The 13,406-nt window shown below is 33.7% G+C and overlaps 1 protein-coding gene and 1 pseudogene across 1 annotated transcript; both read right to left on the reverse strand.

Moving 5' to 3' along the window:
• Positions 1-3,581: 3,581 nt before the first annotated feature.
• LOC148934028 (nematode resistance protein-like HSPRO1) lies at positions 3,582-4,011 on the reverse strand (annotated as a pseudogene).
• Positions 4,012-6,750: 2,739 nt separating this feature from the next.
• On the reverse strand, positions 6,751-8,425 carry LOC125219351 (NAC domain-containing protein 35-like). The gene is made up of 3 exons (XM_048121313.2): positions 7,918-8,425; positions 7,565-7,836; positions 6,751-7,467 (listed from the first exon to the last, which is right to left on the reverse strand). Exons 1-3 carry the CDS (start codon positions 8,123-8,125, stop codon positions 6,928-6,930), a joined length of 1,020 nt encoding a protein of 339 aa, XP_047977270.1. The 5' UTR covers positions 8,126-8,425; the 3' UTR covers positions 6,751-6,927.
• Between the last annotated feature and the right edge of the window lie 4,981 nt (positions 8,426-13,406).

Raw genomic sequence — 13,406 nt, forward strand, 5'->3', positions numbered from 1 at the left:
CAGGTCTAGTGGTGCTATGGGTTCATATGGGTTCTTTAGAGATGTTCCTATGAGTTCTTTAATGAGAACAACATCTTTTTCAGAAGAGTGAATTATATTTTTAGGGTCTATACTTTCAGCGACGAACATTTGCGGTCCCTATACTTGCAAAATATCATTTGTGGTTCTCATACTATACCAATTGCTCGTTTCAGGTGCTTTTTCACATGTTGACCACATTTTCTGACAAAAATGCCCTCAAAAGCCTAAAAGACATTTTTATACACTCATTCTCCAAAAGTAGGTAATACTACTTATTTTTATATTTATGTTAGCTTGGGTACTTTAACTATGATTTGTGTTTTATTCGAATAATTTTGTTTGGATTGGTTATAGTGTCATTGTGCACAACCCACAGGGGCGGAACTAGTAAAAATAAAGGGTGTGGCTTTTTAGTTTTTACCTTACCCAATTTTTTTTTTAGTTTTTCTTCTTCAAAAATTTTCTAAATTTTTACAAATTATATTTAGCTCTTACGAAAATTCTGCTCCAGAATAGTAAATGGTCATATTGTTGAATGAATGAGAAAGGTTGAATCTGAGAGAGTTAGAGATTAAAAATGGTTTCCGACTTCTTCAGGAAGAAGTAACCTAGTTGACAATAAAAATGAAATAATAGCAATATAATATTATTTTTAATTACAACTATTGCAATATATTTTGAAATATTAAAATATTTAAAAGCCACGATATTTTAAAATTTTCTAAAGAATTTTCAAATGTTAAACACCCCCCCCCCCCTTTTCTTTATAAAATCATCATTTTAATTGATTCATTTTAGTTTGAGAAAATAGAATATGTTCTTTATAGTAAATCGATTTTTATTAAGTTAAAATCCAAGATTAAAATTATGCATATTTTTTATCCTATAACAATCTAAACAAAAATAATTCGAATAAAATATAAATCATAGTTAAAGTACTCAAACTAACATAAATATCCAATAAGTAGTATCTACTTTTGGAGAGTGAGTGTATAAAAATGCTCTTTAGTCTTTTGGGGGCATTTTTGTACGAAAATTTGGTCAAAAAGTGAAAAAGCACCTAAAACGAGCAATTGGTATAGTATAGGGACTGCAAATGATATTTTGCAAGTATAGGGACCGCAAATGTTCGTCGTTGTAAGTATAGGACCTAAAAATGTAATTCACTCTTTTCAGAATCTGAAAACAGTTTTTTAAGAGGTATTCAAAATCGTTGTTTAATTTTGCTGACTTCACTCTTCGGTACAATACTGCCATTGATGCTCAAATGAATCAAACTGAAAGGCTTGACTATTATGATTCTATAATCTCTCCAAAATATGCCACTGATTTAGCATTTGAGAAGCAATTGGCATCTGTATACACGGATAGGATGTTTAGAGTGGTACAAGAATTGATTTCTGTGGCTGATAAGAGTTGTCGGATGATTAGCATGTCCACTTTGGAGACATCGAGGTCTTTAAAGTTTCTGATTCTAGAAAGAAGACCTTCACAGTTACACATGAGATAGAGACTGAGTCATATGATTGAGTTTTTAGGTACTTCCAAATTTTGATTTGATTCGAGAGAGAGAGGGAAAAATACATTTTCGGATTTGGGGATGAGTTTGCGGAGAGTGGAGAGATGAGCGTTGATTCTGTCTCTGCGGCATTTCTCGGCTATGCTGTGGCTTCTGGAGGCGGAGGTGGCTCGGTCGGCGGCAGCGACAGTGGGAGGGAGGAGCCACGTCGGTTTGTCGGTGTGATTGAGGATCGACCAGTAGCAATTTATCAGTATCAGCAGCTCTCAAATCAGATCCATTTAGCTAATTTCTGAAATTAGATTGTGTTTTTTATGATTTTCTAGCTGCAATCGGTAGTTGATGAGCTTTTGATTTATCATTTAGTGATTAGAAATTTTTTTGAATTTTTGGACCAAATCAAATTTGCTGATATTTTGAATTGAGTTATGTATTTATGATTTACTCATATGCTTGTTGAACATTTGATTATTGTCAATTTTGTCATTTATTGATTGAAAAAATTGTTGAAATTGTGTTGGATGTGAGCTAGATTGGGGAATCAAGCTTAATCATAATGAACTCTAGGTGTTTGATGATATTCCTCAGTTGGGAATTACTAGTTGCTAAGAGTTAGATCAAGATTTAACTATATCTCTTTTTTAATGTCAACTACATATATAATTTATGTCAACTACATATACAATTCATGTCAACTACACACATATAATGTCAACTACATATACAATTCATGTAAATTAAACCCTAAACCCTCAACTATACACATATAATGTCAACTACAAGTTGTTGACATGAATTATATAGCTCGTTGACATAAATAACGTTTGTTGTTGACATGAATTATGTAGGTCGTTGACATAAATTTTATGAGAAATGTTGTTGACATAAATTATATGTAAAACATTGTTGTTGATATGAATTATATGTAAAACGTTGTTGTTGACATAAATAACATACGTTGTTGACATGAAAATATTTGTTGTTGACATTAATTATTCGTAAAATGTTGTTGTTGACATGAAAGTTGACGTAAATAACGTTTTCTATTGACATCGTAGTTGACATAAATAACGTTTGTTGTTGACATCGTAGTTGGCATAATGTCTCAGTAGTTGACATCGCGCGAAAATGACAATTATGCCCCCTAGTTGACAATTCATGTTTTGAAGGTTAATTACAATTAAAAATCATGTCAACTATATATACTAGCCATGTCAACTATGGTACATACCATGTCAACTACACGTACAAGCCATGTCAACTATTTTACATACTATGTCAACTATGTTACATACTATGTCAACTACACGTACAAGCCATGTCAACTACACATAGAAAACATGTCAACAACAATTATAAGCCATGTCAACTACATGTACAATCCATGTCAACAATAATCAGAGTTTTTTTTTAGTTGTTAACATATACTACAAGTTATTGACATTTTCTTATTAGTTGTTGATATTTGATTTTGCTCTCTATTGACATCTATCATATGATTTTCTTTTTTAATTTTAAGATTTGTTTTCTGAGTTGTACACACTTTATACAAGCTGTTGACATTTGATTATAAGTTTTTAACATTTCAATACAAGTTTGGTTATAAGATTTTAACATTTCAATACAAGTTGGAGTCGGGTTTGCTTCCGTTCTCCTCGCCGATGAGGTCGTCCAGGATCCAGGCTGCCCCAGTCCTGCCTGGAGGGGTAATTACAATTACACTTCATGTTTTTAAGGTTAATTACAATTAAAAATCATGTCAACTATATATACTAGACATGTCAACAACCAATATAATTATATCAACTATGGTGCATATCGTGTCAACGGCACATACAAGTCATGTCAACTACGGTACATATCGTGTCGACTACACGTACAAGCCATGTCAAATATGTTACATACTATGTCAACTACACATATAAAACATGTCAGCAATAATTATAAGTCATGTCAACTACACGTACAAGCCATGTCAACAACTATCAGAGTTGTTTTTTAGTTGTTAACATATACTACAAGTTATTGACATTTTCTTATTAGTTGTTTATATTTGATTTTGCTCTCTATTGACATCTATCGTATGATTTTAAGTTTTGGCATCATGATCATACAACACATGTCAATAGCCTCCATATCAAAATATCAACAACTTATAACAAAATGTCAACAGCTTGTCAACAACTTGTGATATTGATTTTCGCAGATTCATCCTCTCCTGTACAGCTCCATCGCCGTGTTCTGTATCATAGGTCCACCGCTCTGATCCACCTCCAACTCCAACACGCCGGCACACTGTGCCTTAGATCCTTGGACGATTTCGTCACCTCCACAAGCTCGCGAGATTTGAAGCAGAAGAGTTTCCAATCGGAACCATTGTCACTCAGCTCCATTGTCAAGTCGCTGATCTCCATCCCAGATAATAGAACGACAGCCATGGTGTCCGGCAGCTCTTCCCTCGTGGCATCCATTAGCTTCTCCAGTGATTCTGCAACTCTCTTTTGTGCCACGTCTGCGTTTCTTCTTTGAAGTTACTTCATCATCATATGAAACATTCCCTTCCTCAGATATACTTGTATCGACATCCAACGGATCAACTGTATGAAAACCTTGTCTGTTGCAAACAACATACTGAAAAACACCACCACCACCACTAGACCTATTTCCAAATCTTCGACAATCAAAACAAGCCTCCTGAGCATACTTTTCATAAAAGGAAATTCCCCCCTCAAGTGAAGAAAATTTTTGACCTTCATAAGGCCCAACTCAACTTTGCAAATTGGAATAACAGGTCCTACAACATAATGAGAAAATATGTCAACAAGCTGAAATAGATAATGTCAACTAGCATATCTTAACTGACAACATAAAGGGTTTCCAAAATCCAGAATCAAAATCTCAACACTACGTCTTAAAATATACACCAGCATATCAACTAGCATATCTTAACTGACAACATATCAACTAGCATAGTGTCAACACAACAACATATAAACTAAGATCCAAATATGTCAACTAGCATCTCTTAACTGACAACATAAAGGAAAGGATTCCAAAAATCCAGAATCAAAATCTAAAAATATGCAGCACCAACATCTCACATATCCTACCATGGACTCTCAACCCTATCCATAACCCCTTCCTCCACCCACAAACACCACAACAGAGGCTCTTCATCCGGGCGGTGCATTTTGGATACGACTCTTTTGTGTGTCAACAAAATGTTAACAAAGAGTATAGCTACATAGAATATTTAACAGGTAACATACACCATGTCAACAAATTTGCATTTATGTCAACAGAACATCAATTCAAATATCAACATATTTGCATTTATGTCAACAAGAAATTATCATCATAGCAACAGAGAGTATACATGATATCAATAAATTCTACATAGAATGTCAACAAATCTGCATTTATGTTAACAGTGTATAATTCACCAACAAAGTACAAAAAAGTCATGTTAATGAAAATCAAACCAAAATACCTTCAACATTCGTCGACGTCGACTCTGAATAGGATGAAGAATCCATCAGATAACACCTTAGGCTTTGATTATGAAGTGTACTCGAACCTAAAAATGAAAAAGAAAAAAAAAAAAAAAAATTGATTAGGAACAAATTTGATTGGAGATCAACAAATAAAGCATTAAAACATAATCAAAGTCGATAAAATCAACCTAAAAACTTCAGATTCAACCAAACTCCGTCGAATTAGTCGTTTGTTGTTCGAAAATTCATTAATTTTCGGATGAACGACGATTTTGAATGTCGATTTTGAAAATTCATCAACCTGAAGAAGTCGCTTCAACCACCACCGATTTTGAATGTCGATTCAGCTATAATCGGCGCTTCAGCCGATTCTCTTCGATTTTGCTTTTCGATCGCCATTGTAGATAACTGGTGTTTGAAGGTCTACGTTTGAATTTTGAAGATTTGCAAAATTGAATGCAGAATTGTATGAAGATCGGCAGATTTTGCAGCGATAGTTTTAGAGAGGGTTTTAGAAAATGAATTCAAATAGTACAATTTTATTTTGTTCCGCTACATTATTAATGAAATGACAATTATACCCCCGTGTTGATATAATGTGATAGCTGTTGACATTTCGTTAGTCTTGTGGATTAGTGGTTGATATTGCATCTCATTTCTCAATTAAGCTAAATAATCTCAACCTAACGTGACCCTTTATATGTATTTATTGAAAAATAGAAAGGAGAAGCTTCTTCAAAATAGAAAGTTCATTATATTATTTTCAATTTTTGATTTACTTTATTTATATAATATAATATACTTTTTATGGCATCAAAGTTTGATCACTATAAACTTCAACAAATTTATCAATTTATATCATCTGTTGAAACTTGAAAGCTAATGACTGGAAGAGTATTATAGTACGTACTAATTTTATTCATGAATTTGGTTGACAATGAGACAATTCTTCAACGATTTCAAGGCGTTGTGACTCGTCCTCATCTAGCGTCTCGTTAATTATAAAAATATTACTGATGTAATATTTCAGGTTCCGTTATATATTGCGTTAATTTATTGATTAGCAAGCACTATGCATGGATAATGTACACAAAATATACATATGCAGTTGACCAGTTCTGCTTTCTGGCGATATTTCTCAACATCACATTAACTTTGCCTATACTTTCTCTACCTTGTTTAACAATTACTAGAAGAGATAACTCAAGCTTAAAACACAACAATAAAAAATAGTGGGTTAGATTGAATTGAAGCTGCTGCTTACTGAGTGAGTGATGCAAGCTAGATTTGATGACAAAAGAATTGTTAGCAGTGGCGGCTAACTACTTCTGTGAATATATGCTAAAACTGATGCGGAAATATTTGGCATAGGCTTGTTTTTACTGGAAGAGAGATAATGGGTTTGTTACTCCAAAAATGTTGACCTATCAAAAATCAAATACTGCGGAATTCCGACAGCATAATTTTGTCTTGTGAAGAAATTGGGGTCCAACATTTTTGCCTAACACTTGTTTTTGTACTACCTTTGTCTCTGAGCAGTCGTCTGCAAGTCATCATTTGCCTGTAACTAATCAATCATCACATTATCATTCCCATGCCTCCTCATCTCCGCTCCATACATATTTTTCATTTCTTAATTTCTCCTATTTTTCATCATTTAATTTAAATAAATCACATTCATCATGGGAGGATATTAACTAGGTAGCAACTAGCAAGTAGTGGAAAAAATTAAGAACCTATATATAATTGGATTTCCAAAAACAATTGAAATTTGGAACAATAGTCCAAAACCCTAACTATAAAAACCAAATTACTCCTTATTTAGTAAATCTTTCACCAAAGTATGCAACGAAGAAGTAAATCAACATAAAATCAACATACAAACAATGAAATTTACTTGAAAAGATTGCTGTAGTCCTTCCCCGCCTCCGATATCGCACCCCCCCACTCCCACAGTCTATCCGAGTACGCCGCCGTCTGCGGCTGCAAGGCCGTGAACTGCGATAGCAGATTGGGCGCATTAGCCGGAGGAGTGTTGTAGAGATGAAGCTGGCTCTCGTTGCCGATGGCCGATGCAGATTGCTGAGATGACGACGAGTAGTTATGGACGAGTTTGTGGAGATCATCGATGGCGTTGGGATTGACAAAGATCGGCTGCTTGGACTGTTCCGGGGCCAGTGGATCGATGGCGTAGGAGGTCCGGTGCGAGAGGGCGAGGGAGGTTCCGATGTCCGTGCTGCTCGTGGGGCTCGATAATTCGCTCAATTTCCCGTCGGTTTGCTGGAAAATCCCCCTCGACGCCGTCTCCTGCTGCTTCCGCGCCTGCTGCGATCCTCTCGACGAAGACGCTGCCTTGGTAGGGAGGATCCGCGGCAGGGACGGGTGGTCCTCCACTCCCGCCCTTTTGTACACACGGCAGAGGGAAATTTCCGCCTATGAAATTGAAAATTTGAAAAATTAAATGAGATTCACGAAGATCTCGTGAGTTTTTTTACATCAATTAATTCTGAAAATGTTTGAATGGAAAAACCTCCTTTTGTAGACGCTGAGTGTCGAGATGAGGGAGGCGGTATTCGTTCATGATCCAGCTAGTACGGATGCCTTTGGGGGCTTTGCCGGAGTAGAAAACGAGGGTTTTCTTGAGGCCGATGGACCGGAGATTCTCGCTCCGGATCATCCGATCTGCGCCCGTGGCCTTCCAGTACCCGGATGTGGTCACGCGGTTGGGCCGATCGCCGTTCCTGTACTTCCGATCTCTCGGGACGTAGAAGTACCACTCTTTCTCCCCTATAGCCGCCAGAGCTGGCATATCGTCCGTACAAGAACCCAGTCGATAACTAATTTCCATCTCAAATAAATCAAAATAGATATATATGTATTTACCTGGGAGTTCCCAAGGGTCGTAGCGGTAGAGGTCTAGAAAAGTGATGAGCTCGACGTTGAATTTCTTGCCCTCCACCTTCCTCCGGAGGTAGAATTCGACGAGCTCTTCCTCGGTGGGGTGGAAGCGGAAGCCGGGCATCACGACGTCGTTTTCGTGCTCGTCTTGCTTGTCTTGTTGATTGTTCATGCCTGCGGCACCAATGGCCATAAAACCCTCACAACAACAATCGGAATCAATAATTAAACTAGCTAGCTAGTGCATCCGAAATCATCAATCGCTTAATTTGCTTGATGATGGATACATACACATATCATATATTTGTGTGTGTTTCTTGTTTTAAGCGTGAACACACACACGGGGTTATAGTACAATCACACACAACTGGATTGTGCAAAATTGTCTTATTTGAGGTGTTGGTCTTTCAAGGGTTAAGAGGGATAAGAGAGTGAAATTTTATAGGATTCCAAGAATTGGTAGTTATCCTTCTCTCTCTCTTAATTTCTCTAGCTAGGGAAGAAGAAAATGGGGAGAGGGGAAAGAATTAATAGAAAGATCTACATAACTATGGAGGGCCTACATGATGTAATTAATTAAGGTGTTTAAGATGAGAAAGGGACATCACAAACAAAGGACAGGGTGGCCAAGTCTCACATTTGCGGTGAGTTTGGATCCTCCTTAATTCCACAATTAATTTTCTTACTTTTCAATTTTTTTTCTTCATATTTTGGGGTCAAGTAATAAGTGATCAAGTGGTACTGCTGTTTTCGATTATTCTTTTAATTCCAATAATTAATGACATCACGCATTCGTGTCTGTAATTCTTAACTGTTTAAATAAATTTAAATGATAACAAACTAGGCATTTATTTGTCTACTATGATTTCATATATCTAAGTAACACGAGTTTTTGTAAAAATGGTTGTTTGTATTGACAGTGAAGAGTTATAGAGTGTCACCTTAGTGATAATATTAGTACTTAAAATATAATATGAGTAGGGAAAATGATTCGTGATTAATAGTAGTATAGAAGTTCCCATGTAGTTGCGCAATTCATGCACCTTGAAATTTTAAACCATAGTAGACAAATAAATGCCCAGTATGTTATTTAAATTTATTTAAATGGTTAAGAATTGCAGACACGGATGCGTGATGCCATTAATTATTAAAATTAATTGAATAATTTGTTCCTCAAAAAATATGTTGGAATTCATTTATTTTAATTTGTTCAAAAATAATTTGAATTTAAAAAATAAAAGTGGGATTATAAGATGCAAGTGGTTCGTTACAGCTAACATTTTCACTCACTATATAAATAATCTTATTTGAATCTCTAGTTATCATCCAAATTCCAAATATTTTTTTAGACCTTCAATTAAGATCTTCTTATGTCATCTAAATCCTTGAATTCTTGATCAGTTAATAGAGTCGGTGGGCCTAATCGTTGATGTTACACAAGTTAATTCAAAATGGGAAATGAACAAACATCTTATATCTTATCTCTACATAAACTATAACTCTTCTGCCCATTAACAACTTATATATCTTCTAAAATTAATTTTAATTAAAATGACTGTATCATGATTAAACTATAATGATGTAATTTTATATTGATACATGCATATGTATACATAACAATTTTGACTATTGGATTAGTCCATGACTTTAATATAATTAATATGAGTTTAGTAGACTAGTAGTGGTTCTGAGGTTAGCTAAACACAAATTATGTGGATGGTCTTGGAGATAAATTAGTTGGATTACTGTAAGATTGAATAATTACACATCTAATTAATGGAGATAATTAAAGTGGATTAATGAGCATATAATAGGTATATATTGTGCATTTAGTGGCTAAATATAGGGGATTAATAGGGGTGGTGGTGATGGAGAAAGGTAAGAATTTTTTCTAGGCAAAAGCATGCTTATGGAGGTTAGGCTGGGGATGAGGTTGGACTCTACTGTATGAGTGTGGGGTGGGGTGGGGAAGGGGGGTGGTGGGGAACTGCATGGTCAAGACTCAAGAGACTCCCGTGAGCACTCTCTCTCTCTGTCTCTATCTATATATAAATATAAATATAAATATATATACTACATGATGCATGACAATAACAGTAGCATTCTTCTCTTTTGTTCTTATTGCATTTCCGAAATTTTTTCCTGCTTTCGGTTCGATATTTGGGTTCTCTCTCTCTCTCTCACACACACATGTAGGTAAATAATCAACTTATTTATTTATCTAAATATTGTACAAACTTTAAACTATGATCTGGACCATTAGAAAATATTAACAGATGATAGCAACAAAAAATGTCAACACAATGTCAACACAATATTAACCGTTAACATTGTGTTGACATTTTTTGTTGATATTATTTTGTCATCTATTGACATTTTCTAACGGTCCAGATCAGATTTCTAACGGTCCAGATTATAGTTTGAAGTTTGTATAATATTTAGAATTTGCATTCAATTACATCCACTAGTATTTGTTTTTCACTGAGTAATACTAGTACGTTGTATACACTAGATAACGAAACATCGCCGAAAGGATGTCTTGGGATGGCTTGCAATGGAATTTTTTTTCAATGGAAATTTTTTTCTTATATGGAATATGTACTCAAAGTTTAGTATTAACATCATGCAGTGTAGAAAAGTATATACTCCTACTATACTTATTTAGTGTAAATGATATATTGAACAAATTTTATAAATTCTGACAATAATAAATATATTTAGCTAGAAAAGATAAATAAATTAACAAAAATATAATAAAAACGCATATTTTAAATCATTTTCATGATACAACTTGAAGACCAAGATATATGAGTTAACAATTTTTTTTCAGTTATGTATTTTATAAATTATAATGAATTTCACATATTTTGACTATGACAAGATATGAATTTAATTAGGATATACTCCATCCTTCAGAAAATAGTTATATTTGTGAACAATATGCGTTTTAATATGCAATTAATAAAGTACAAGAGAACAAGAAAATCGATCGGAGTATGTAAAAACATATAATAAACGACAATCATTGTCACAAGCCTTCAGTGTCATCAAACGACCACTCAGTTGGCGTCCTACTCTTACTTCATATTATTCAAAGTCTCCTAATTTATGTTTCAACTCCCATTTCATATTCACTAATCACTAATCTTCTACATTTGTCTATAATAGTATGAATTTTTAGACCATTGACCCTCCTTTTAATTTTCTCCAGCAATTAGATCTTTCTTTAATAATTATACGTTGTAGAAAATTCTGAATATACGAGCCAATCAAATGATCGAAATTGGCAACTAACAAGCTGGCGAAAACTTAATTGGAATCTAAATGGAGTATATTTTGTTTCTCCCCAAGAATAGATACTTCGATCGAGTGACAAATTACCACAATTAATTGGACACAAATTCATCTTAAAATGGGTTATTATTATGAGGAAAAATAAACTACTCATTAATATTTTATTGACGCCATGAGCAATTTGGGCTTGTTCATCTATATATTAGGAAATGTGAATTCTTTTCGTTATTTGATAAGTACCAATGTACCATGCGTAATACTCCCTCCGTCCTCGATTAAGAGTTACATTTTGATCGGGCATGAGTTTTAAGAAATGTAAAGAAAAGTTGGTTGAAAAAGTTAGTGGATTGTGAAACCCATTTTTTTATATTAGTTTTATAATAAAATGTGAGTGAATTGAGTTAATGGAATGTGAGACCTACTTAATATTTATGGTAAAAATGAAGTGTGACTCTTAATTGGGGACATACCGAAATGGAAAAGTGTGACTCTTAATTGGGGACAGACCGAAATGGAAAAGTGTAACTTTTAATCGGGGACGGAGGGAGTATCATGTTACCAAAATCAAATTCTAGACTGATCCACCAATTTCGATGGATTGACTTTAAATCATTAATTGTACGTCAATAATAGAGTGATTCTGTACATCGCTTCATTTCTGATCCATTTCAAAATAATAAAATTAATAATTTTAAAACAATATTTTATAGAGGCAGAAAAGCACGTAAAGATGGATCACCTAATAAAGACATAAGTATAATATTTAATTGTCATTCCGGAGTATCATTATTGTAGAATGACATTTTGGGAGTTTGAATGACTTAATCGGTTCCATTGGTATAAAACTAATTTATAAAACTCATACTTTTTCTGTTTCTCTGTAGTAGCTAGAGATATTTATTTTCAGCATGAAATTTAAGAAATAGTGTTAAAAATGAGTTAAGTGAAAAAAGAATAAAGTAAAAATTGTTTTAGAAATGAGTTCATTTCATTTCATTGAATTCATTCTATGCATGGACGTGGATATTGTTAAATTAATTTGTTTTATTTATGAACACATGCATCCTAGTTAGGGGTGGGTCGATACGATATATCGTATCGAAAACGTTGTATCGTGTATCGTATCGAAAATATCGATATTCTAGGGTGGGTCGATACGATATATCGTATCGAAAACGTTGTATCGTGTATCGTATCGAAAATATCGATATGAAAGAATTTCATATCGTTATCGTATCGAAAGTTTCGATATAAAAAAATTTCATATCGTTATTGTATCGATATTTCGATATATCGTACCGAAATTCGATATATCGTTAAATATCGATATATATCGAAAATTTCGATATATATCGAAAATAAAATATCGATATATCGAAAATTTTCGATATATATCGTATTTTCGATATAAAACGATATATCGCGATATAAGGAAATTCATATCGTTATCGTATCAAAAACTTACGATACGATATCGTATCGTATCGAAAATTACGATATATCGAAAATTCGATAATTTTTTGATATTTTTCAATACGATACGAGCGATATATCATTTTTTTGGTATTTTTCCCCAGCCCTAATCCTATTAAACTTCGGAGTCAACATTTGGTTATCGGTTCAGTTTTTATGTCAAAATCGAACTGAGTTGTAAAACTGAATTTTTTCTTAAAATTGAAACCGAATCAAAACCGATTTTTTTAAAAAATAAATATAAAAAACCGAATAAGGAAAAGTGATTTGAACTGGAAAACTTTTTTTTTTTTGAAATTGTATAACAATATCAAAAAATGATATTATATATAGAGTGAACTACATAAATGGTACCCGATCTTTCACTTTCGCACATAAATGGTACATGATCTTTATTTTATATCGTTTTTGGTACCTCATGATAAAAATAACTCTGGGTACCAAACATGTGATTTTTTTGTTATGGAGGATATTTTTGGAAATTTCAATTAAATAGTACCGAAGATGTGATTTTTTTTTCTTCCTTCCTTATTTCTTTTTTTCTTCTTTAGTTCTTCTTCTTTCTTTTTTCTTCATTTTCTTCTTTCTTTTTAGTATTTTATCTTCGAGTAAAGGCCAAATGTGGTCCCTAACATATGGCCGTTTTATCAATTTGGTCTTTAACATTATCATTTTCATTATTTGGTCCCTCACAAATAAACTCGGAC

This window comes from Salvia hispanica, chromosome 1 (genome assembly GCF_029641045.1).
Source record: "Salvia hispanica isolate PSC_SH4W2 chromosome 1, Shi_PSC_v1, whole genome shotgun sequence".
Taxonomy (NCBI): domain Eukaryota; kingdom Viridiplantae; phylum Streptophyta; class Magnoliopsida; order Lamiales; family Lamiaceae; genus Salvia; species Salvia hispanica.

Bases quoted from the DNA above. Each gene is read 5' to 3' on its own strand.
- LOC125219351 (XM_048121313.2), bottom strand. From the start codon at position 8,125: ATGGCCATTGGTGCCGCAGGCATGAACAATCAACAAGACAAGCAAGAC. The intron at 7,837-7,917 runs GTAAATACATAT...ACGATATGCCAG, and splicing joins CGACCCTTGGGAACTCCCAG to CTCTGGCGGCTATAGGGGAG. The intron at 7,468-7,564 runs GTTTTTCCATTC...TCAATTTCATAG, and splicing joins CTCAGCGTCTACAAAAGGAG to GCGGAAATTTCCCTCTGCCG.